The sequence below is a fragment of the Hipposideros armiger genome, unplaced genomic scaffold (genome assembly GCF_001890085.2).
Source record: "Hipposideros armiger isolate ML-2016 unplaced genomic scaffold, ASM189008v1 scaffold_910, whole genome shotgun sequence".
Lineage (NCBI taxonomy): Eukaryota > Metazoa > Chordata > Mammalia > Chiroptera > Hipposideridae > Hipposideros > Hipposideros armiger.
This window is the reverse complement of record NW_017732260.1, coordinates 596,544-618,634: the sequence shown is the minus strand read 5'-3', so window position 1 is coordinate 618,634 and position 22,091 is coordinate 596,544. Positions and strand designations below refer to the sequence as shown.

General features: G+C 40.6%; 1 protein-coding gene across 1 annotated transcript; it reads left to right on the top strand.

Moving 5' to 3' along the window:
- Positions 1–1,706: 1,706 nt before the first annotated feature.
- Positions 1,707–22,091, top strand: SPG21 (SPG21 abhydrolase domain containing, maspardin). The gene is made up of 9 exons (XM_019630409.1): positions 1,707–1,990; positions 6,167–6,253; positions 9,118–9,279; positions 13,472–13,552; positions 14,465–14,610; positions 16,552–16,660; positions 17,344–17,451; positions 19,354–19,494; positions 21,389–22,091. The coding sequence occupies exons 2-9, from the start codon at positions 6,191–6,193 to the stop codon at positions 21,503–21,505; spliced, it is 927 nt and encodes a 308-aa protein (XP_019485954.1). The 5' UTR covers positions 1,707–1,990; positions 6,167–6,190; the 3' UTR covers positions 21,506–22,091.

The following is a 22,091-nucleotide window of genomic DNA, read 5'->3' as shown; positions in this document are numbered from 1 at the left end:
CCATGGGAACATGCCCTATACACCTATGTGGTGCTTATAATAAGGCCACTTCCTGTGACTTGAAATTCCAAAAGAGGTGACGGGGCCGGAGGAGGTTGCAAACGTGTTCTTGTGTTCTTGGGAAATGTTTGGTATTTGTCCAAGTTCTAGACTGGGACACAGGGCTCCTGAGCAGGAGGGCAGAGGTCATAACTAAGGATGCAATTTATTCGGATTTCCCCTTACTTTAATCCAATAAACAGTTGCCTGAGTTAGGGCAAAATCCAAAGGCATTTAAACAGGGTACAAGCTATTCCTAAAACAGATTAGGGAGAAGCACTTTCAACAGGACCTTGCGGCAGGATTACTAAAAAATTCAAATAATAAGGCCTAAATGTTATTCAGTCTTATATGTTCTTTCAGCAAACCTGCAAACATTTTACCAAGATTCGTGACATCTGCAACATCTTAAGAATAATGATTACAGGGGTGGCCCAGTGACTCAGTTGGTTAGAGCACGTGTTCTGAACAACAAGGATGCCTATTCGATTCCTGCATGGGATGGTGGGCTACGCCCCTTTCCCACCCCCACCCCCCACAACTAGACTGAAAACAATGACTGGACTTGGAGCTGAGCTGCACCCTCCACAACTAGATTGAAGGACAATGACTTGACTTGGAGCTGATGGGTCCTGGAAAAAAATCAGTTACCCAATAAAAATTTATTTTTAAAAAAAGAATAATGATTATAAATACAAGATGTGATAGAAAAATATGAAAGTTTAAATTTTAAAAATTTATTACAGTAAAAGACACATTGCCATTAACCCCCCTTCAAAATACTCCCTCTCTTTTTGAACACACTTATCCCATCAGTCTTGCCACTTTCTGAAGCAGTTCTAAAAGTCCTCTTTCATGAGTGTCTACTTTATCCTCCATCATGACAATGCTCCGTGTCACACATCACTTCTGGTACCACAATTTCTGTCAAATAAAAACATTACGGTGTGTCCACATCCATCTTATTCACCGGATCTGGCACCGTTGGACTTCTGGCTCTTCCCCAAAGTCAAAACGACCATGAAAGTTAAACGTTTTGAATCGATTCAGGACATCGAGGCAGCCATGGCAGCACAACTAAAGACACACATTTTTAAAATTTAAACAGTCACCGTATTTTTTTTAATCACAACTCGTTTATTAATATTCTCTTTTACTTTAAGGGAAAGTGATGGAGCTGGAGGCTCCTTGAGACCTATTCCCCTGAAAGCTTCCAGGACATCAGCACAAGTCCGGAAAGGGAAGTGGGGGCGTTACACTGGTGGACTATGGAGGGTGTCTGTGGCTGTGCCAAAGAAAAAAATCTTACCAAGAAAAGAGGGTATACAAAACCCTGCTCGCCCAAGCCTGCTTTACACGCCGAAGAGGGAACCTGCTTTCTCCAAGTGGGCACCAACTGAAGACAAAGGCAGGTCCCAAGGGGCCCGGTGCCCCCCCTCCTTCCACTCCCATAACCCCTCCCTTGGTGCCCACGTCTGACAGGCTATCAGAGTTGACCCAGAGGCAACTCAGATCTCCTCCCCACGCCCGCAAACACCGCCGAGGCGGACGCCAGTTTCCCAACCTACAGGAAAGAGCAAGAGCACCGGGAAACTCTCAACCTAGTCGCCAACCCGCCCCGTCGTCATAGTGACCGCCCGAGCCCCGCATCCCCGCCCCTTCCTCGCGACGTGGCCCCACCCCCTCCGAACCCGGAAGTGTGAGAGTCGCGCCTGCTGCGCGGACCGTTCCGGAGGAGGGAGCGCGGCGGCCCAGGCTCGCTTCGCCGCGCGCCCCGCCCCTCGGAGGCCGGCCCTCCAGCGCGCCCCCACTGCTTGCATCGCCTGCGGCTCCTGAGCGCTCCAGCCGCCTGGCCCGACACGGGCTCCGCCGCCTCCCCCGCCCGCGCCCGTACTGGAGGGAAGAGCCGTCCTGGGGAGGAGGGAAAGGGTCGTGGGGGCGGCCACGGCAGGTGAGGGGTAGGCAAGGCCCTGGAAAGCGGGGGTGTGATGTATAATGTGTATGGGTTTGCAAGTGGGTGTGTATGTAATATGCGCTGCTGCCTCTGTCGGTGCGACTTTGTGAGTGGGCCAGTCCACGTGACCATGCACATGATCACGTGTGTGTGTGTGTGTGTGTGTGTGTGTGTGTGTGTGTGTGTGTGTTTCTGAGCTCTACTCTGAATTCATGGGGGTGTGAGCTCTAGTCTGAGTTCATGGGGGTGGTCGGTGTACCTGTGACCCTGCCTTTGTGTGGCTGTCACTGATGGGACTGGGAGAGGGTGGGGGTGGGGGGCGCTTGACCAAGGCATACTCCTGTTATCCTATTCGGGGGCCACACTGCTGCAGCCCAGGAACATGTTTTCCAGTAAACTTAAGAACTCTGATCCGAGGCCAGTTATTTTGGAGATTGTGCCTCAGTTTGAAAGTGACAAATGTCTTTGTCATTGCTGAGTAGGGCCAGGTGTGAGACTTGCGGATGGGGATGAGAAGGGTAGCAGGGCTAGAATGTCTCACTTTTTCTCTGTTTTCCTGGGGAGTTTCGAGTTCTGCATTTGTGCTGCTTCTCCACCTACGATGTTCCAGCTCCTGTTAGCACAAAGGCTCAGGAGACTGAGGAGTAACTTAATAGCTGTGTGCAAATTTCTAAAAGATTTTATACCAAGACAGAACACAAAATGAGATGTCACAGAAGAAATGTCAAGTAGGCAGCTTTTCCTCCCATGAGTTTTGGAAGATAATGGACAAGGCTCGTGAAGTAAAGAGATCTAAAAAAAAGGATGGCTGTGTAGTGGTATGGTAAGGTACGGAGACTCGCATTAAAAAGCCAAATGCATCGCCTAGAGACTCAGGTTCAGTATTTTATTATTTCTGGTATTAATAATAATCACAGATTGTCCATGTATAGATCAACTACAGATTGAGATAAAGGACCAGAAAACCTCTGACTAGTTAAGCTGGTTATGTGACAAACATTTGTAAAGGTGATTTCATTGATGGTAAACTAGCAGGTTCTGTTGAAACGCGGAGGGATAAGTGCTGGTAATCGTGCACACTCACAACGGACAGTTTTGTTGTCAAGAGCACAAGGGCCAGAGAGAACGGGCTGGCCAACGCACTCCCTGAGGTGGGGTTTCCTTAGGCAACTCTGCAGCTAATCCCTGCAGCTCTTTCCTTACCAGCATGAACAGGTGTTTTTGTTTTTGTGAAGAATTGAATTGTGAGAGATCAAATCAGTGCTGAACTCATAGCTCACATTCTTTCTTATTTCATACCAACCAGTTTGGTCACGATCTCAGTTAACCTTTTTTGCCATATACAGAAGGTTCCTCTTGTGACTTGGAAAAGTATACCCCTTTAGTGGATGAAAGAGCTAGGAGAACAACTTCCTTTTCATACCGCCCACAGCTGTTCTCCCTTTGCAGCAGTGAGCTTTTATTTCACTCAGATGTCAGCTGGTCATAAGCAACATTTGGTATCTATCTTACCTTTCATGTACTGCCAAACTAGCACAAGTGTTAAAATCACTTGCTTCTGCAAAAGTGTTGTCACAGTTGGGTGGAATCTCTCCATCCAGTAAGATTTATAAAATGCTATGATACTGGAGTAGTTGTGAATAATACTGAGGATTGTGTGGTAAGGAACATATTTCTGTTTGTTGCTGTGGAAGTGGATGACAGTCAATGTGTACCTGTGTATGATGTGTATTTGTATAGATAGTAGTTTGGTTTGTACATTGCAGTTGATTCCAAATTATGAATATTTTATGCCAAGTTTGGTAAATCTAGAAGGAAACTTTCTGGCTTTAATTAGCTAAGGTGTTTTATAAATCTACTGAGTAGATTTTTTCCTTTTTGCTAAACTTGTTTTTGATATTTCCTCCTGTAAAATGTAATTATTTATAATAATGCAATACTAGAAAATGTTTCCATTAGGAATTATTTAGATGATATAGGTATACTTCAAGCCTATCCAAGTAGAAAATATACCAGAATATGGGCTAGTTGCTTTCAATTAAAAATAATAACTAGCTTAGAGAAAGGCTATCGTTCAAATAACTAAGATTTTTCAACATGTTAATATTTGTTAAGAGAAAATGAATATACAAAGAACGATTTTCTTTAGTTCAGTATGAATACTAACTATACACACACTGATTTTCAGTGTAAGACTGGCTAATGATTTTCTCGATACTTTAGAGCAACTTATGATTTTAACAAATTTTTCAAAAAGTACCATCCTAGCTTTGAGAGAAGAGACCGTTATTACAATGGCAACATTGTAAATCAAGTATAATATTGGATGTCTACATTTACTGTCTCCTTGGGGTTCAGTTTAGTAAACCCCCAGGGTTAGAGGCAACAGTTGAGACTGCTGAGTGCCCTGTGTTCCTGAAGAAGTGGAAGGCCAAGGAGGAAGTTCCAATTGCGTTTAGAATTCCCTGCCTCTGGCCACTCCAGAGAAGCCCCTCTAAAATGACAGTTCAGAGTTCAGCCCATGAGTTAAGTTCTAGGGTCTTGAATTCATCCTAGCCCTGCTAGGAAATTCAGACTTGCCCTGGGGTAGAGAATGGGGTACAATGCAAGTATTTGAATCCTTCCAAAACCAAAGGGTGGAAGTTCCTCATTTGGCAATGAGAATCTGCAACAGGGAACTATAATTTCAGGTTCCTGTTATGACATCACATGGATACCTAAGCAAAGAGGGGCAGCCTTTAAATTGATGATGCTCAGCCAGTTTAATGCCAGTAGTTGCCCGGGTTAGAAGGGACTCTAGGATTGCCTAGTTCAATCTCGTTAGGACATAGTCACTCATTTAGTCAACAGATAGTACTTGCTGTGTGACAAGCACTGTTCTAGGCATTGGAGATACAGTGATGAAACAGTCATAGATGAGACAACAAGCCCAAAGAGGGTCGGTGACTGTTCTAAGGTCACAGAACTAAAAAAGCTGGAAATCACTAATCTCACAACAAAAGACCACCCATTTTTTCTAAAGGCACGTGTTTTGTTTTGTTGCTAGTTATAGTGCCTTCAAGCCTACGCTGGTATCATAGATCTTTCAGAGGACATTATATCACTTTTTTTTTTAAGATTTTATTGGGGAATTAGGGGAGGGGAACAGCGTTGGGGAATCGGGAAAGGGGAACAGACAAGTTGCTGTCATTTTGTTCTTCAGTCTAGTTGTGGAGGATGTTGCTTCACTGGCCCGTGTTGGTATTATCATTGCGCTCTTCCCTGGTGAGGCAGATCGGTCGCCAGCCTCTGGACAGCCGCTCACAGCAGCTCTTGGTAGCTCATACTGGCTGCCAGCCGCTCACACTGGCTGCCAGCCACACACGGTAGCTTATGGCAGCCCAGCCCCAAGTCGAGCTGTTGTTCATCATCTTAGCTGTAGAGGGCAGTGTCACTCGCCCCCATGTGGGATCCGAACCGGGGTCCTGCTGCTCAGAGCTGGTGTCCCAAGCCAACTCTTAACCAACGTGCCACTAGACTGGCCCCATTATATCACTTTTAATCACATAAATAAGAACAATAAGTTTTCCTGTATTTTGCCTTAAGAACTACCTGTGAGATTCTAAAGTTATGTTCCACTAGAGTTAGATTTATGGCCTTTTATGAATTGATCAGTTTAGATTTATGGCCTTTTATGAATTGATCAGGAAGCAGGCTTACATTAACTCTTTTGTTTAGTGTATACTGTTCCCTATAATTGTGTCAGACAGGAACACCTTTATTAAAATGGATTAATAAGATACTGTCACAAGATAGGGGATGGTACTGCAGTTTTGAATCACTTACCTAGGACAGGCAGTCTGGGTCAGAAAAGACTGCGTCTGGTCCTAGGTCTGCAATAGCCGTGGGATCTCCGGTAAGTCATTTAAATTTTCTAGGCCAGATCCTCCTTCTGGACGGATGAAGGAGGTTTGAATAATTATCTCTCAGGGCCCCTTCCTTCTCTACAATTATAGCATTTTGCCACATTGTTTTCTGTAGTTTAAGTATATACTGACAACATAAAATTGGCATTTCCTCAGCTTTACCCTTTAAAGTATGTATCGTTGGTATTGCTAGACCAGACTCTATGTACATGTAGTTCTGATTTAAACATGAATTCTTGACATGAAACTTCACATGCTTTTATTTCAGGGGTAACCTCCATTTCAGCTAATCATGGGAGAGATTAAAGTTTCTCCTGATTATAATTGGTTTAGAAGTACAGTTCCCCTTAAAAAGGTATGTATGGTTTTATTATACCTCTTATTTGCAAAATCATGTATTGTTTTTGTGTGTGACTTAGATGTTATGTCTTAGTGTTTGAGAGTAAAGGTTATTGCCAAGTATCATGACTCTGGGTTGCAGAGCATAAAGTTCGCCCCTTCTCTGTCAAGTGTAGCCAACTTTTGAGACTCATTCAAGAGTAAAAGCGAGTATAGCTATACTCATTTTATAATTGCCTTTGCCTATTCAAGCAAGCAAGAATATGTGTACTCCTCTGTATAGTTTAGTGGAAAGCCAGTCGGATTCTATAATAAAGCATTTTCCTGTTCCTCAGATTTAAGATCTACAGTGAGTCACATTATAGATCCTCTGTTTGCAATGATACATTCACTCTACCGTAGTCATCTTCCGGAAACTTTATTTGCCTGGGATATCCAAAAACCCCAAACACTTATACTGAAATTTGACTATTGACTCTAAGTCCCAAATTAATCCTGAATGTTTGGGGATCACACTAGACAAAGGCTGTTCAAGCCACAGAGTAAAACCTTTGCTGATCTTCTCGCAGAAGTGTTAGAGTACTCTGATCTGAAGATCATCTGGGTCTCCATTATTAAATTGTCAGGGTAGATAGCTGTGGAAGTATCATGTAAATTTGGATTAATAACAAAATTGCTCTCCATATAGAAATTTGAGATACAATTTTCCAAGTATAGACAGAATACCTGCTGTATACCTGGCACTGTTGTAGGAAGTCCCCAGATATCTCCTTTAGTGCTTTCAATAGTTTAACAAAGTGGGTAGTGGTGTGCCCATTTTACATGAGAAAACTGAGATTTGCAGAGGATAACATGTTAAAGGTCACACAGCCTGGTAGAACCTGGATTAAAATCAGATTCATCTGGATTCAGAGCCAGAAGTACGTGGCTGTTTACCAAAGGGAGCCCTCTTCCTTCTTGCCCCCCCAGGAAAATACTGCCCATGCTCAAAGGAGAATTGGCTCCTGTCCCATCCCCTCAAGTTAACTCGTGTGAGCTCCTCTTGATGGATTCACTTACTCAGCAAACTGATCACCACACCCCAAACAACGCAAGCTTATCTAAATATTCTTAGAAGCAGTTACAGGAAGTTGTTTTGTTGATGTGATTTTTCTCCAGTGGTCAGGTCAGTTTGGTCCGCAAGTCCTGATAATTTTGCTTGAAATTTCGTGGTGCCAGATTTTAAGTTGTCAAACAGATATTGTGTCTTCTAAAGGAATTCTGATAAATTACTATTCAAAGAACTCTGAGAAAATTGAAGTGATAACCTTTATTTATGACTTATATTTAGGATATATTACGTCAAGTAATAAAACTGGGGTGAGGGGGGAGAAGAAAAGAACATGCCATTTTGTTACTTTTTTCCAAATTGGATTATTGAAATAACTTCCTAGAAAATTTTAACAATCTGAACATCTTTTCTCATGGATTTTATTACAAGATTGAAATTTACTGTGTGTACTCTCAAAGGTCATTGAGTTTTTTTACCACAATTACAGCAAAAAGAAACATGAAAAGCAAAAATATGTGTGACAAAATACTAAGGGCAAAAACATGAGTGTGAGGTATTGTTGTGTGGCCCATGACCTGGGTAAGTCCAAAAGGACATGTCAGGGCCCTCTGGACTTTGCCTTGCCCTGCTGTCTGCTCCCCATGACACCAGCGACCCTGGGTAGTGTGCCTCCACCCAAAGTGACACCATGGAGCCCCACAACACTGCCAACTAGGAGATCTCAGAAAATAGAACCTGGAAGCCTTGAAGTTTTTATTGTAAAATTAGGTAAGTACTATTGGGTTGTCAGAAAAGTCATGATGCATTTTTGCAATTAAAAACTTAGAAAAATACATCATGACTTTTCCGACAAACCAATAATTTGCATTGGCAAAAGTTCAAGCAGTTAATGTTTTTTTTCCAAATATCATCAAAAGTCAGTCAAAAAAATTAATATATCACAATAATAGCTAACTCTTACTGAACACTCGGTATCTACCAAATTCTGTGCTGAGCACTTGACTTGTTTCAGCTCATTTAATGCTCATCATTTTTCCCTGTTATATAAAGAATCATTAAATCAAGAAGGTTTCTGATGACCTTCTTCCTTTCCACCCACTTTCCCACAAAACAGCCAGTTTTTTCTGTGTGCACGCCCTACACCGGACTGAATGGTTTGAAATATTTCCTGGGACAGTGACACCTACACCTGCCTCATCCCTCCTCTCTAGCAGATGTCTCCCCTTCGGAAGCTTGGTCTAAAAGATCAGGTTCCTGAAGCATCTCTTGAGTGGTACCATCTCTACCCAGTTTCTCCCTAGAGCCTAAAATCTTGTCTCCCTCTCACCTCCCTTATTCACACTCTGACCCTGCTGATACAGCCAGTCCTCTGGGCCAGCACTGGAGAATGACTCTGCAAATTGCCTTCCTCCTCTTACACACATGCACGCACACGCATCACACAAACACACACACACATGCGCGCGCGCGCGCACACACACACATGCACACGTATACAGAAGAAATAAGAGTAAGATGCCATGCACAGAGTTTATTGTTTAATGGTAAACAGAATCAACTTCATATAATCATTGATGGAAAGGAAAATTAAAAATTGATAGAAAAAGCAGCTCTTTGAAAGAATATAAAGCAGTTCTATGGAATATTTCCTTAGCACCGAAGAAGGAAAAGGAGTTTTATTATACATGCTAGTCTTGTGTGATTCCCCAGGTTATCTTTTAACAAACAAGGCAGAGATATTAACATTGTGCAAAATTGTAATGTAAAGTTAACAATACAAAAACCAAATTCATAAGGCTTTCCATTTTTTCTTATAACTTTCCCTCCAGATTATCGTGGATGATGATGACAGTAAGATATGGTCGCTCTATGACGCAGGTCCCAGAAATGTCAGGTGTCCTCTCATATTTCTTCCCCCTGTCAGCGGGACTGCAGATGTATTTTTCCGGCAGATTTTGGCTTTGACTGGATGGGGCTACCGGGTTATAGCTGTAAGTATTATTGATTCAGTATTATAATTCAGGTTCATATTTTGTGGGGGTTTTTGTGCATCTGTTTCTGATCAACAATAGCAATGGGCACATTTTTCATTGAGGTAAGATATTTTCCTTTTTAAAAATGTGAAATGAAGCCTTTTGAAGGAAGGTAGTGTGGTACACAGACATACAAGTACAGAGATACAGAGAGGACAAACCTCTTGGAAGCCTTCTCTACTCCCAGCTTTTACATGCATTCTCTCCTGTAACGCTCCTCACAAGTCTGGTCGGTAGGAAGCATTGTCCTTGTTCATATAAGAGGAAGCTGAGGTCCAGGCCATTTTAGTGATGGCTGCAGATCACACAGCCAGTAGGTGGTGGAAGGAGACCCAGGCCCAGTCTCCTGACTCCATTTCCATTCCTCATTTATTACACCACTGCTTCCTGAAGAGCTGAGCATGGAATGTTAGACAGCAAAGGGATCTGCTAACATCCAGGTGACTAAAAGCTTGCTTTAATGTAAATCTTTGACACTTGAAGTGAGGTTCATTAATTAGCTCATATCTTTAGCATTTGGTTAAGAACTTTTTGGTTTCTAATTGTTTCTTTGTTTGTTTTCTTAAAAGTGGTGAAAGAGCAGTTAATTAGAAGAGATAGTACAGGGCCATTATTAGAAGAGAAAGTACACTCCAAAGATTTTGGAGTGGGCCAAACAAAGGAGGAAGCTCAAAAGGCCTCTAATTGGTTTATTTTATTACAGAGTTTGGTCTAAATCATTTCCTATTGGTCACTCTTGAGTCTCCTCTGGGAGAAAGGTGTGGGTGGGGAAGGCACTGTTGCTGGTGACTGATTTTTTTTGGCACACTTCAACTGTGTAATGACCATGGAGGTTGGTCTCCTAACTTCTGAGGAAGGACAGACGTTTTTGCTTTGGAACTGGCAGTTGTTCCTGGGACCTGGAATGTTAGCATATAAATAGTACTTCCTGTGGGACTACTGCCATTATTATACATTTATTGGGTTGTCGGAAAAGTCATGACGCATTTTTGCAACGAAAAACATAGAAAAAATACGTCATGACTTTTCCGACAACCCAATATTTACTCTCTAAAGGAGAGAAAATGTGGGCCAGATCTCTTCTCTTGGAAGGTAACCAAAATTTACTTGAGGTCACCACCAGCTGGGGCCACACAAAACAAATCCAATTTCTCTTCCTCCTGACAGCCCTTTTCGTTCTTGACTAAACTACTTGTTGTCAGCACTGCCTGCTGCCTTCCTCCCAGGTCTTTTCTTCTCTGGCTGAATTTCTCCAGATTCTTGAACCATTCCTCATATGGCACATTTGAGTCGGCAACGTAATCCTCTCTTGTTCTAGGTTTTCAGTAATCCCTCTTTGTGGGCAGCATTCCACAAGAACAGGGTGGTAACTGCCCTCATCCCAGCCCTCTGCAGCCTAATGAGACATGTCAGTACCTTTCCTGGTGGCCATTGTTGGTCAGCCTGGGGGGACACTGAGCAGCCCCCACGTGTCTGTCCCCCTTTAGAACGCTGTGTTTATCACTCCAAACTGGCTAGTCACACTAGCCTTGCCTTCTGGCTGGATATGTCTTCTTGCCCTCAAGCTTCTTGATGTGGGCTTTCCCTATTTCGTTAGCTAGGTATTAATGAAAAAAGGCCAACAGTATCTTCAAAATTACTTTGTCCTTAAGATTTGATCAGAATGCCCAACCCCGGAGGTTTTGAAACTTATTAGATATTTGTTAGTATCAAGCAATTAAAATGCATGGATCCTTTTTTTCATTTAAATTTTTAAATGAAATCTACAATTCACGTACAGTTCTAAGAAATAACACAGAGAGATATTCCTTTTACACTTTGCCCCATTTCTCCCAATGGTAACATTTTACAAAATTATACAGTACCATATCACAGCTAGGATATTGATGTTAATATAATCTACCCATCTTATTTAGATTTTCCAGTTTTACTTGTACTCGTGTGTGTGTGTGTGTGTGTGTGGTAAGTTGTATACAATTTTATCACCTGTCCAGGGCACAGATATTTTTTAATTAAAGGTTTTATAAGAATATCATCTCCTGTCTTTTAAGCTATCATTTGACTCAGATTCTCAAATTTTCTGCTAGGGCAGCGGTTCTCTAGGGCATTAGGTTCTTCCTAATGCCGCGACCCCTTAATACAGTTCCTCACGTTGTGGTGACCCCCAACCATAAAATTATTTTCATTGCTACTCTATAACTGTAATTTTGCTACTGTTATGAATCGTAGTGTAAGTATCTTTTTGTTTTCCAATGGTCTTAAGCGACCCCTGTGAAAGGGTCATTCGACTCCCAAAGGGGTCGCAACCCACAGGTTGAGAACAGCTGTGCTAAGGAGGGTCTGTTCTCCATCCTGTCTCAAAATAGGAGAATCTTCCCCATAAATGGAATTTTAATAGTAAAAGTCACACATTACATCAAATATGAAATTATCCCATAATTTACATGGCAGTATTTATTTATTCTAATAATTTGTCAATGACAAAATGAATCGTAAGTGCTTAAAACAAGCCTGTCAGACAGGTTTTTACATATAATTAAAGAGAGGGGAATTCTTAGATGACAAGCCTGAGTTCTCTAGAAAGGCATTAGTAACTTGTATTTCTTTTTCTTTCTCATCATCAGTATAAATAGACAGGCTTAGGATCGAACACCACCCACACTTTTTTGGTCACAAAAGTTCAAGAAATCAGACAGACTGACTTAAGTCGATTGAAAAAAAAAGAGGAACAATTTTATTGAATATCCCCTTAAAGAAATGCTACCAAACAGAGAGGGAACTCTCCTTAGAACAGATTTTATTTCTAGTTCTCCTGGGCCATAATTCAGAATGAAATTGGATTTAAGGGAAAACAATATATTTTTACTTGGATGAGTTCTGCGCTATGCATCCCGAACTTCAAGAGTTTTTTTGGCTATTTGGAAAGGAAATTGATGTGAATTATAATTGTTATTCACATGATATCACTAGAATGTGCTTACTTTTTATTCTTCTTAAAATTGGTCTGTTAGGTAAAATGTGACTTTTGAAGTTTAGGAGAGGAGAGCTTGTTTTCACATAGTTTGAATAAGGAGCAGACCTTGAGCAAATGAGAAATGCTATTATGAGAGTGCTGAATTTTTCAGATGTAAAGATGTGATCCAACAATACGGTGAATGTTTACATTTTAAAAAATTACTTCAGTAAAAGACACATTGCCATTAATCCCCCTCAGAATACTCGCCCTCACTTTGAACACGCTTATCCCATTGTTCTTGCCACTTTCTCAACCAATTCTTTAAGTCCCCCTTTTTTTTTTTTTAAAGATTTTATTGGGGAATTGGGGAAGGGGAACAGCGCTGGGGAATCTGGGGGAGGGGAACAGACAAGTTGCTGTCGTTTTGTTCTTCAGCCTAGTTGTGGAGGACATTGCTTCACTGGCCCATGTTGGTATTATCACTGCACTCTTCCCAAATGAGGCAGATCAGTCGCCGGTCTCTGGACAGCTGCTCACAGCAGCTCTTGGCAGCTCACGCCGGCTGCCAGCCACTCACACTGGCTGCCGGCCACTCATGGTAGCTTATGGCAGCCCACTGCAGCAGGGGCTGCAGCCTACACCGTCGCCGGCGACTGATGGCAGTCCAGCTCCAGGTTGAGCTGTTGTTCATCACCTTAGCTGTAGAGGGCAGTGTCATTGGCCCTCATGTGGGATCCGAACTGGGGCCCTGCTGCTCAGAGCTGGTGTCCCAAGCCAGCTCTTAACCAATGCGCCACTCGGCCGGCCCCCGTAATGTTTTTATTTGACAGAAATTTATTTGCCCACATTCACCTTATTCACCAGATCTAGTACCGTGTGACTTCTGGCTCTTCTCCAAAGTCAAAATGACCATGAAAGTTAAACATTTTGAATCAAGACATCAAGACAGTTGCAACAGCACAACTAAAGACATGAAAGCGGACTTCCAGAACAGCTTCGGAAAGTGGCAAGAACAATGGGATAAGTGTGTTTGAAGTGAGAGGGAGTGTTTTGAAGGGGATTAATGGCAATGTGTCTTTTACTGTAATAAATTTTTTTATTTAAACATTCACCGTATTGTTTGATCACACCTTGATATGAGTTACATTTTACCTTTAGAGCCTTGAAAATAAATTTTAAATTTTATTATTTCAGTTGCAATATCCAGTTTATTGGGACCATCTTGAATTCTGTGATGGATTCAGAAAACTTTTAGACCATTTACAGTTGGATAAAGTGAGTACCCTGAAACTAATTACTTACACATGACTTTAATGCGACATTTACATTATAAAGCCTGTTATTGTCTTTTATTTTTTAATAGCTCTTTTGAACTATAATTCACATACCATATAATATATCCTTTTAAAGTGTATAATTCAGTAGTTTTTAATGTATTTACAGATATGTGCAACTACCACCACAGTCAATTTTTTTCACTCCAAAAAGAAACCCGTACTCAGCAATCACTCACCCTTCCTCACCCTCCCCCTAGCCCTAGCAACCTACCCTACTTTCTGTCTCTATGGATGTGCCTATTCTGGATATTTTATATAAATGGAATCATACAATATGTGGTCTTTCTGACTGGCTTCTTTAATTTAGCATAAAATTTTTGAGGTCCATCTATGTTGTAGCATGTATCAGTACTTCATTACTTTTTATTGTCAAATAATATCTCATTGTCTGGATATAGCACATTTTGTTTATCCATTCATCAGTGGTACACATTTTGGTTTTTTCCAAAATGTTTGGCTATTATAAATAACACTGCTATGAGCGTTCATGTACAAGTTTTAGTGTGGACATATATATGTTTTCAGTTCTCTTGAGCATGGAGTGGAATTACTGAATCATAGTTTTCTCAAACAGAAACTGCCAAGTGGTTTTGTTTTCCAGTGTAATCTATGAACAATATTTTTTAACTTGTATAATTTGTGTGCACAGTTGTATTGTTTTCTTGATGAGATGTATAAATTGTATTTAAATATAATACTTCCTAATTTCTAACTACTATAGATATTTTAGTCTATTGACTAGTAGTGACTTCCTATTTTGTGATTGGTCACAGTTAAAACAGTTTTTTCTATATTTATGTCCAAGATTGATCATTGTTATAGGATCCTCCTTGTGTTTGTTTACAATTAGGTTCATCTTTTTGGAGCTTCTTTGGGAGGCTTTTTGGCCCAGAAGTTTGCCGAATATACTCACAAGTCTCCCAGAGTCCATTCCCTCATCCTCTGCAATTCCTTCAGTGACACTTCTATTTTTAATCAAACATGGACTGCAAACAGGTAAGAATGTAAACGTTTGGCCTAAATTCTTAACTATTTTTGTTCAGTGGAATTTCAAAAATGTTGACTTTTGTTTTGTTTTGTTTTGTTGTTTTGTTTTGTTTTGTTTTGTTTTGTTTTGTTTTGTTTTGTTTTGTTTTGTTTTGTTTTGTTTTGTTTCAGTGCACCAGGAAGGCAGGGTCATATCTACTTCTGTCTTCTGAAACCACCCTGCCTTTTAAAATTAGAAACAATCACCTTTGCAAAAGAAAATAATTGAGTGAACTCTGAATTTGACTATTTCCATTACTCTATTGTTTAGATTTGTTTAACATACATTCATATGCTCTTACAGCGTCTCTTCCATGCATATGCAACTAATATTGTGTTCTGCTTAATCCACTTACTATTTTGTGTTAACAGTTCTGTCTACTGGCTAACACAGTTTCTTTAGCCGTTTGGCTTCTCCCAGTTTCTCATCATGTTCTACTATAAATCTTCGTACAAATTACTTTTTTTCATTCTCTTTCTGGGTTATTTCCTTGATATATATTCCCCAAAATGGAGGGACTAGAGCATTTCTGTCAGCAGATATTCTGCACATCATGACACTTAATGTTAGACTGCTTTTCACAAAGACAGAAATGGTGGAATGTTTTGTGGGGCAACGAGTGGGATACCTGCTTCCTCTGAGCCATCCTTTCACTGAGTTTGTCATTTTAATTAGTCTGATGGGTATCTAATGGTACCTTAAAGCTGACTTAAATGTGCATTTTTTTCATTGCCAGCAAGGCTAGGCTCTACCAAAAAAAAAATGCCCAGTGACTAAACATACCTGTCTAATCAGATTGGTTTTCACATAATGTTATAAGTAAATGTTTTCGTGATTTTCACATCTACTTAAGATTGCACTCTTATTTTTTAAAACTTTTCCTGATGTTATTTCAGTAGTTCACTCAGCATTCACACAGCAATTCCTTATATGTATTGGGTATAAGTGCTTCATGTCCAGCTGATGAACTAAAACTCATTGATTATTTTTAATGTTATGATCGTCAGAAGCCAAGACTGCACCCACTTTGTGCTCTTGCATATCAGCTACTTTTTATCAAATGTCCAAGTGCATATTGTGTGTCACACACTGAGGCTGCAGGAGTGAACATAGACAACAGAGTCTGCCCCTCACAGTGTATATGTGGGTATCAGGCCGTTACAAGATAAGGCAGCTGTAAGGGTCAGGTGGAGAACTTCGAAAGGGACTGAAAGATGGCCGACTGTCCTTGTGAGGGAAGCTCAACTTCCAATAAGACTGTTCCACTGAAAATAGGCATCAGAAGGTGGTCTTCCCCTTTTATAAGTCGTTTTCAGTATAGGCTTAGAAAAATTAGTGTTTACCCTCTATAATGACTCTCAGCATTTGTAATTAATGAATAAATATCAACCAAAAGTCACATAGAAATTCATAAAGATTGACTTGCCTTGAATTAGCCCAGTTGAATCTAACAGTAGCAAACTTTGGGAAAAACAATAACTCTTTCATTTTGCTATTTTGAAATAGCAGTCAATCCAAAGGTGATATAAAACTGAAGGTTCATATCTTAAGTTTTCAGTTTTCTAAAGGAAATAGCCTAAAGGAAATAGTTAGCCTTTGGCTATAAAGCCAATGAGGAAAAAAATCTTGGAATCATTAGAAAGTATACATTGGTAGAGGTCTCTTGAAGTATCCAAATATCGCTTATAATTATTTCAAATCTCAAAAGTTTTATCATATTAAGCCACAACTCTTTGGAAGCTCGGGAAAGTGTATATAAAAACAAGATGCCGAGCTCTTTGAAAGAAGGGCCTAGGTCTTTTTATCTCTAGATCCAAGTACCTACCTAATATAACACTCCAGGGTAGAATGAATATTTGCCAGTCATGTATAGTCTTGGAAGTTTAAATGATCAGGTCTGTGTTTTACAGCTTTTGGCTGATGCCATCATTTATGCTCAAAAAAATAGTTCTTGGCAACTTTTCATCTGGCCCAGTGGACTCTGTGATGGCCGATGCCATTGACTTCATGGTGGACAGGGTAAGGATGGCGGCACCGGGCGGGGACATGTTGGGCTGGCGTTTCCTTGTTTGCTTGGTTCCTGAAGATACATCTGTCTCATTGAGTAGGTATTAGAGGCGCTTGTTAAGCAGTCTTCCATATTAACTTTAATGCATCCATCCAAACAGATATTATTGCTGGTAATTCATCAGAATCACTTGGGGAAACTTTTGAAAATACAGATTCCAACGCCTCACACCTGACCATTAAACTAGAATTCCTGGGCATGTGGATGTAGGATGATTGTATTTTTTTCCTCCTCCTCCTCCTCTTTCATGTCCCTCAGGTCAATCTGATGTAGCAGGTCTATAGATGCCATTTCGGAACTATTGAGCTAGATGATTTTCCTGACTACGGGTCTAGCTCTAAGATCTCTTAAAAGTTTATCTGTCGTCTTTGAGCTACAGGAATTGGCTTGCTGCCTGCCCATAGGCACCCAGTTGAAGTGGTAGTTCAGGTTGAAGGCTATGGAAGGCCAAGTTTCCAGAATAGAAAAATGCTACCACCCAGTCTCTCAAATACATTGTGTTTCCTCATTGGTGACCTTTCTGGCCCCACCACACACGATACCACCTTTATAAGTACAAATATTATCTATGGATTTAATGGAAATGTGAAAAACAAAATTAATTTTAAAACTTTACCTGTGTTTCTTTCTGCAGCTAGAAAGTTTGTGTCAGAGTGAACTGGCTTCAAGACTTACCCTGAATTGTCAAAATTCTTACGTGGAACCTCATAAAATTCGGGACATCCCTGTAACCATTATGGATGTAAGCTTCCTTTTCAGTAAAGTAGATGTTTTACCTTTCTAAATGTATATGTCAAGAGCCTCCACATAACTATTTTATAATTTTTCAATGTTCTTTAAGTGCTGCCTTGGATTTTTTTTTTTTATCCCCCAGCTTTCTGAATCCCAAAACAACCTGTTTATTGTTTATCCTATATTTTTCCTGACAGAAATAACACCATTGAAATCAGGATACATTTAAACAGACATGGTAGTTCTTACCCATTTCGGTGTATTTTTGCTATTTTCATCAACAGATATTGTACTTTAGTTCTTACACATCTGGGCAGCAAAGCGAAGTTGACGCAACAGGGCAGAGAACCAAGAGTTCCATAAAATATAACGAGTACAAAAGTTTGCTGCTTATATTTTTCAGCTGTGATAAAATATACATAACAAAATTTTCTGTTTTAACCATTTTTAATTGTACAATTCAGTGGCATTAAGTACATTTACAGTGTACAGCCATCACCATTATCCATTTCCAGAACTTTTCATCATCCCAAACTGAAACTCTGTACCCATTAAACAATAACTCTCCATCCCAGCCCCTAATAACCATGATGTACATAGATTAGAATGTCCCCCCTTTTTAAGGCTGAATAATAGTCCACTGTATGGATATACCACATTTTGTTTATCCATTCATTTGTTAATGAACATTTGGGTTGTTTCCACCTTCTGGCTACTGTGAATAATGCTGCCGTGAGCACTGGTGTACAAATACCTGTTTGAGTCCCTACTTTCAGTTCTTTTGGGTATCTACCTAGGAGTGGAATTGCTGGGTCATATGGTAATTCTGTGTTTAACTGTTTGAGGAACCATGATATTATATCATCTTCCACAGTGGGCGCACCATTTTACATTCCCACCAGCAGTGTGCATGGGTTCCAGTTGTTCCACATCCTCACTAACACTCGTTATTTTCTGGTTTTTGGTAATAGCCATCCTAATGGATACGAGGTGGTATTTCATTGTGGTTTTGGCTTTTTTTTTTTTTTTAAATCATATAACTACTTTATTTTGCCTCATAAGTGGATTCCTAAATTCAAATAATTTGGTATTTCTTAAAAGTTGATTTTTGTTGGGAAATTATCCATTATAAGCGTGTAAACAATAACTTCTTATCATTTTGCACTATAATCTCTACATTCTGACATCTACCATGACACAGAGCAAGCTTTTCAGTACTCTCGTGAAATATTCGTTCCTCACAGTGCATTTGATTTGTTTGCTCATCTTTCAAAACTGCCCACTATTTGGGTGCATGGTCACGAAAAACTGTCTATAAGCTTTAGCAAGTTGGAGGTGCTTTCTTCTTTTTCTTTTTTTTTAATTACTTTTTTGAAAAACGTTTTTGCGTATGTGTATAAACGTAAGTTTGTATGGACATTGAATAATGTCTAGAATCGTATGCCCCAAACTGCTATCAGTGGCTCCCCCAGGAAAGGATCTGGACGTTTTCTTATACTCTTTTAAATTTTTTGGAATTTTGTTTACTGAGTATATAGTACTTATGTAGCTCTGTTTAATAATAAAATTAGAAAGTTATTTTGGGGTTTCATGATCTTTTTGAAATTGTCATTTTTAATAATGATTGTTCACTATTAACATTCTTTTAGTTACCTATGTTTGAGGAAAAAGGAAATTCATGTTAGAATTTTCCCCAAAAGATAACAAGAGACATTTGGCAGCAAAATGTGTAGCTAACGTCTTACTTTGGAGTTAGAGTCACCAGGGAGCAGCGGGAGGAGGTGGCCCAGGCTGCACAGGGGTTCAGCGGTTCCTCTTTGTGAGAAAGAAATGCTTGGGGTGGCACTTTCCATAATGTGAAAAGAACGTATTAAAACACTGGTAAGTTTCAGCCTTGTCTTTTTTTTTAAAGGTGTTTGATCAGAGTGCACTTTCAACTGAAGCTAAAGAAGAAATGTACAAGCTGTACCCCAGTGCCCGGAGGGCTCACCTTAAAACAGGAGGCAATTTCCCATACCTGTGCAGAAGCGCAGAGGTGAATCTTTACGTACAGGTAAGTCCCAGTGTGGAACCCAGAGCACTTTGAACCCCAAAGTGTATGGTTTGAAATACAAAGCTTTTTTTTTTTTTTTTATGGTGGAATAAGAGAGTAAAAGAACTATAAAATTCTCTAGCAATGAGTCATTGACTTAATAAAGGTGGTTTACATTAATAATTTATAGGAGAATTTAAGCAGGTATATTAGAGACACCTGGGTGACTCTCTACCCACCATCCCCATCCCTTTTCTAAGAAAAGTAGGTTCACCCCTACCCACTAAAGTAGCCATTTGGTATGATGTGACTTTGCCTCCTGGGCACAATGAATTCAGTCAGAGCAGGATATCAAACCTAAATGGGGTCATTCTGAGTCCCATGAAGAGACTTCTTGATCTATGAGTATTTTTAATACATTAAAAAAAAACTAAAAAAAAACCCCAGCTCTTCCCGTAAGTGGCCTGAGGTAACCTCTGAAAATGGTTCGCTATTCCTTGACCCAGAGAACTCCATAAAATCATGCAAATTGAGAGGTTCAACCTTCATGTTCACTTTAAGAACACTCGTGAAACTGCCCAGGCCATCAAGGGTATGCATATCTGAAAAGCCACCAAGTATCTGAAGGGTGTCACTTTACAGAAGCAGTGTGTGTGCCATTCCGTTGTTACAAAGATGGAGTTGGTAGGTGTGCACAGGCCAGACAGTGGGGCTGACATGGGGTTGGTGGCCCAAAAAGAGCACAGAATTTTTGCTGCACATGCTTAAAAATGCAGAGAGCAATGCTGAACTTACGGATTTCCATGTAGACTCTGGTCACTGAGCACATCCAGGTGAACAAAGCTTCCAAGATGCGGCGCGGAACTTACAGAGCTCATGGGTGGATGAACCCCTACATGAGCCCTCCCTGCCACAGTGTGATGGTCCTAATTGAACAGGAGCAGATTGCTCCTAAACCAGAAGAGGAGGTTGCACAAAAGAAAAAGATACTGCAGAAGAAACTGAAGAAACAAAAACTTATGGCCAGGGAGTGAATTCAACATCAAATAAGTGCTAATAGAAGTAAAAGCAAAGCAAAGCAAAGCGCGCGCATGTGCGCGCGCACGCACGCACACACACACACACACACACACACACACACACACACACACACACCCATCTCTTCATCCAAACACACACACACACCCCATCTCTTCATTCAAGCACACACACACACACACACACACACACACACACACACACACATACATACATACACACATCTCTTCATCCTCTACCTAAATGGATATTAAAATAGTGTGAGAAATGATTGCTTTGGCAATTTGGCAGGAATATCAAGAGCCTTAAAAAAACAGTCACTTGGGCCAGCCGAGTGGCTCAGTTGGTTAAGAGCTCGCTCAAGAGTGCGAGCTCTGAGCAACAGCGGCTCAAATCCCAGCCCGAGCTCAGCTGCAGCTGAGCTGCCAACAGGTGGCAGGATGGCTCAGCTAAAAAACAAACAAACAAAAAAAACAGTCACTTGATTTGATCCTGTGGCCCACTTGTGGCAGTGGATCCTAAAGAGAGGACCTAAATACAGAAAACCTTGAGGCCCAGAGACATTCCTCATGAGGGTAGGCAGAGCAGCAGAGCATGGAAAGGACCTGACTGGCAGTAGCAGAGCGGGAGGGTAAACACCTGCTCGGGGAGCGGCATGCCACCACTTAAGATGTTTATGAAGAGTGTGCAGGAACTTAGAGAGACTGGTTACATATTAAAGGAGGAGCAAAGATCCTAAATTAAGGTTTTTAAAAAATACACCTTGGACTTTTCTGTTTTCCAGTTTTTCTCTAATTAGTATATATAACCCTGTAATTTTAGAAGTACAAAACATATACTATGGTGATGTTTAAAATAATGATCTGCATTTCTCCAGATACATTTGCTGCAATTCCATGGAACCAAATACGCGGCCATTGACCCATCGATGGTCAGTGCCGAGGAACTCGAGGTACAGAAAGGCAACCTTGGCATCAGTCAGGAGGAGCAGTAGCTGGGGCTTGGGCTGGTAATGATGCGTGATCCTTGTACAATCAGTGACGTCAGTGCCCGCCCGTTGGCCTCTCGGTTCAGTTCGTCAGGCTCACCGGTTATCACTGTGTTTGGAATAGGACTGTCATCTTTATGACAGGCGGCAGCTCTTCTCAGCCAGTGTAACTGTTCCCTGTTGGTTTTTTTAGCTTTTGAATTTGAAGAAGTACTTTTGAAGACTCCCATTTTAAGAATTGTGAAAATTTTGCTACCAAAAGTCTTCCTCACTGTGTTCTTATGTAAATGTTAATTTCTAAGGCTTGGGATTTTGTGTGGGGGGGGGGGTTTCTCATCTTTTTTTTTTCCTGTCTTCCTTTCTTTTTATGTTATTTGCTGTAAATGCTGCACACCCAGATTGTGTATCAGAAGGACATTGGTTATTTTTGTGCTTTCTTGGTTATAATCGTTACCGGTGCCAAGACTGTCATCCCACAGTTTGTTCTCCTGCACATCAACTTCTAATTTCCAGATAAACAAGTGTTTTGAGTTTTAGCTGTTGTCTTTCTAGCCATTATAGTTATTTGGAATAAAAATTCAGTTTCAGTGAA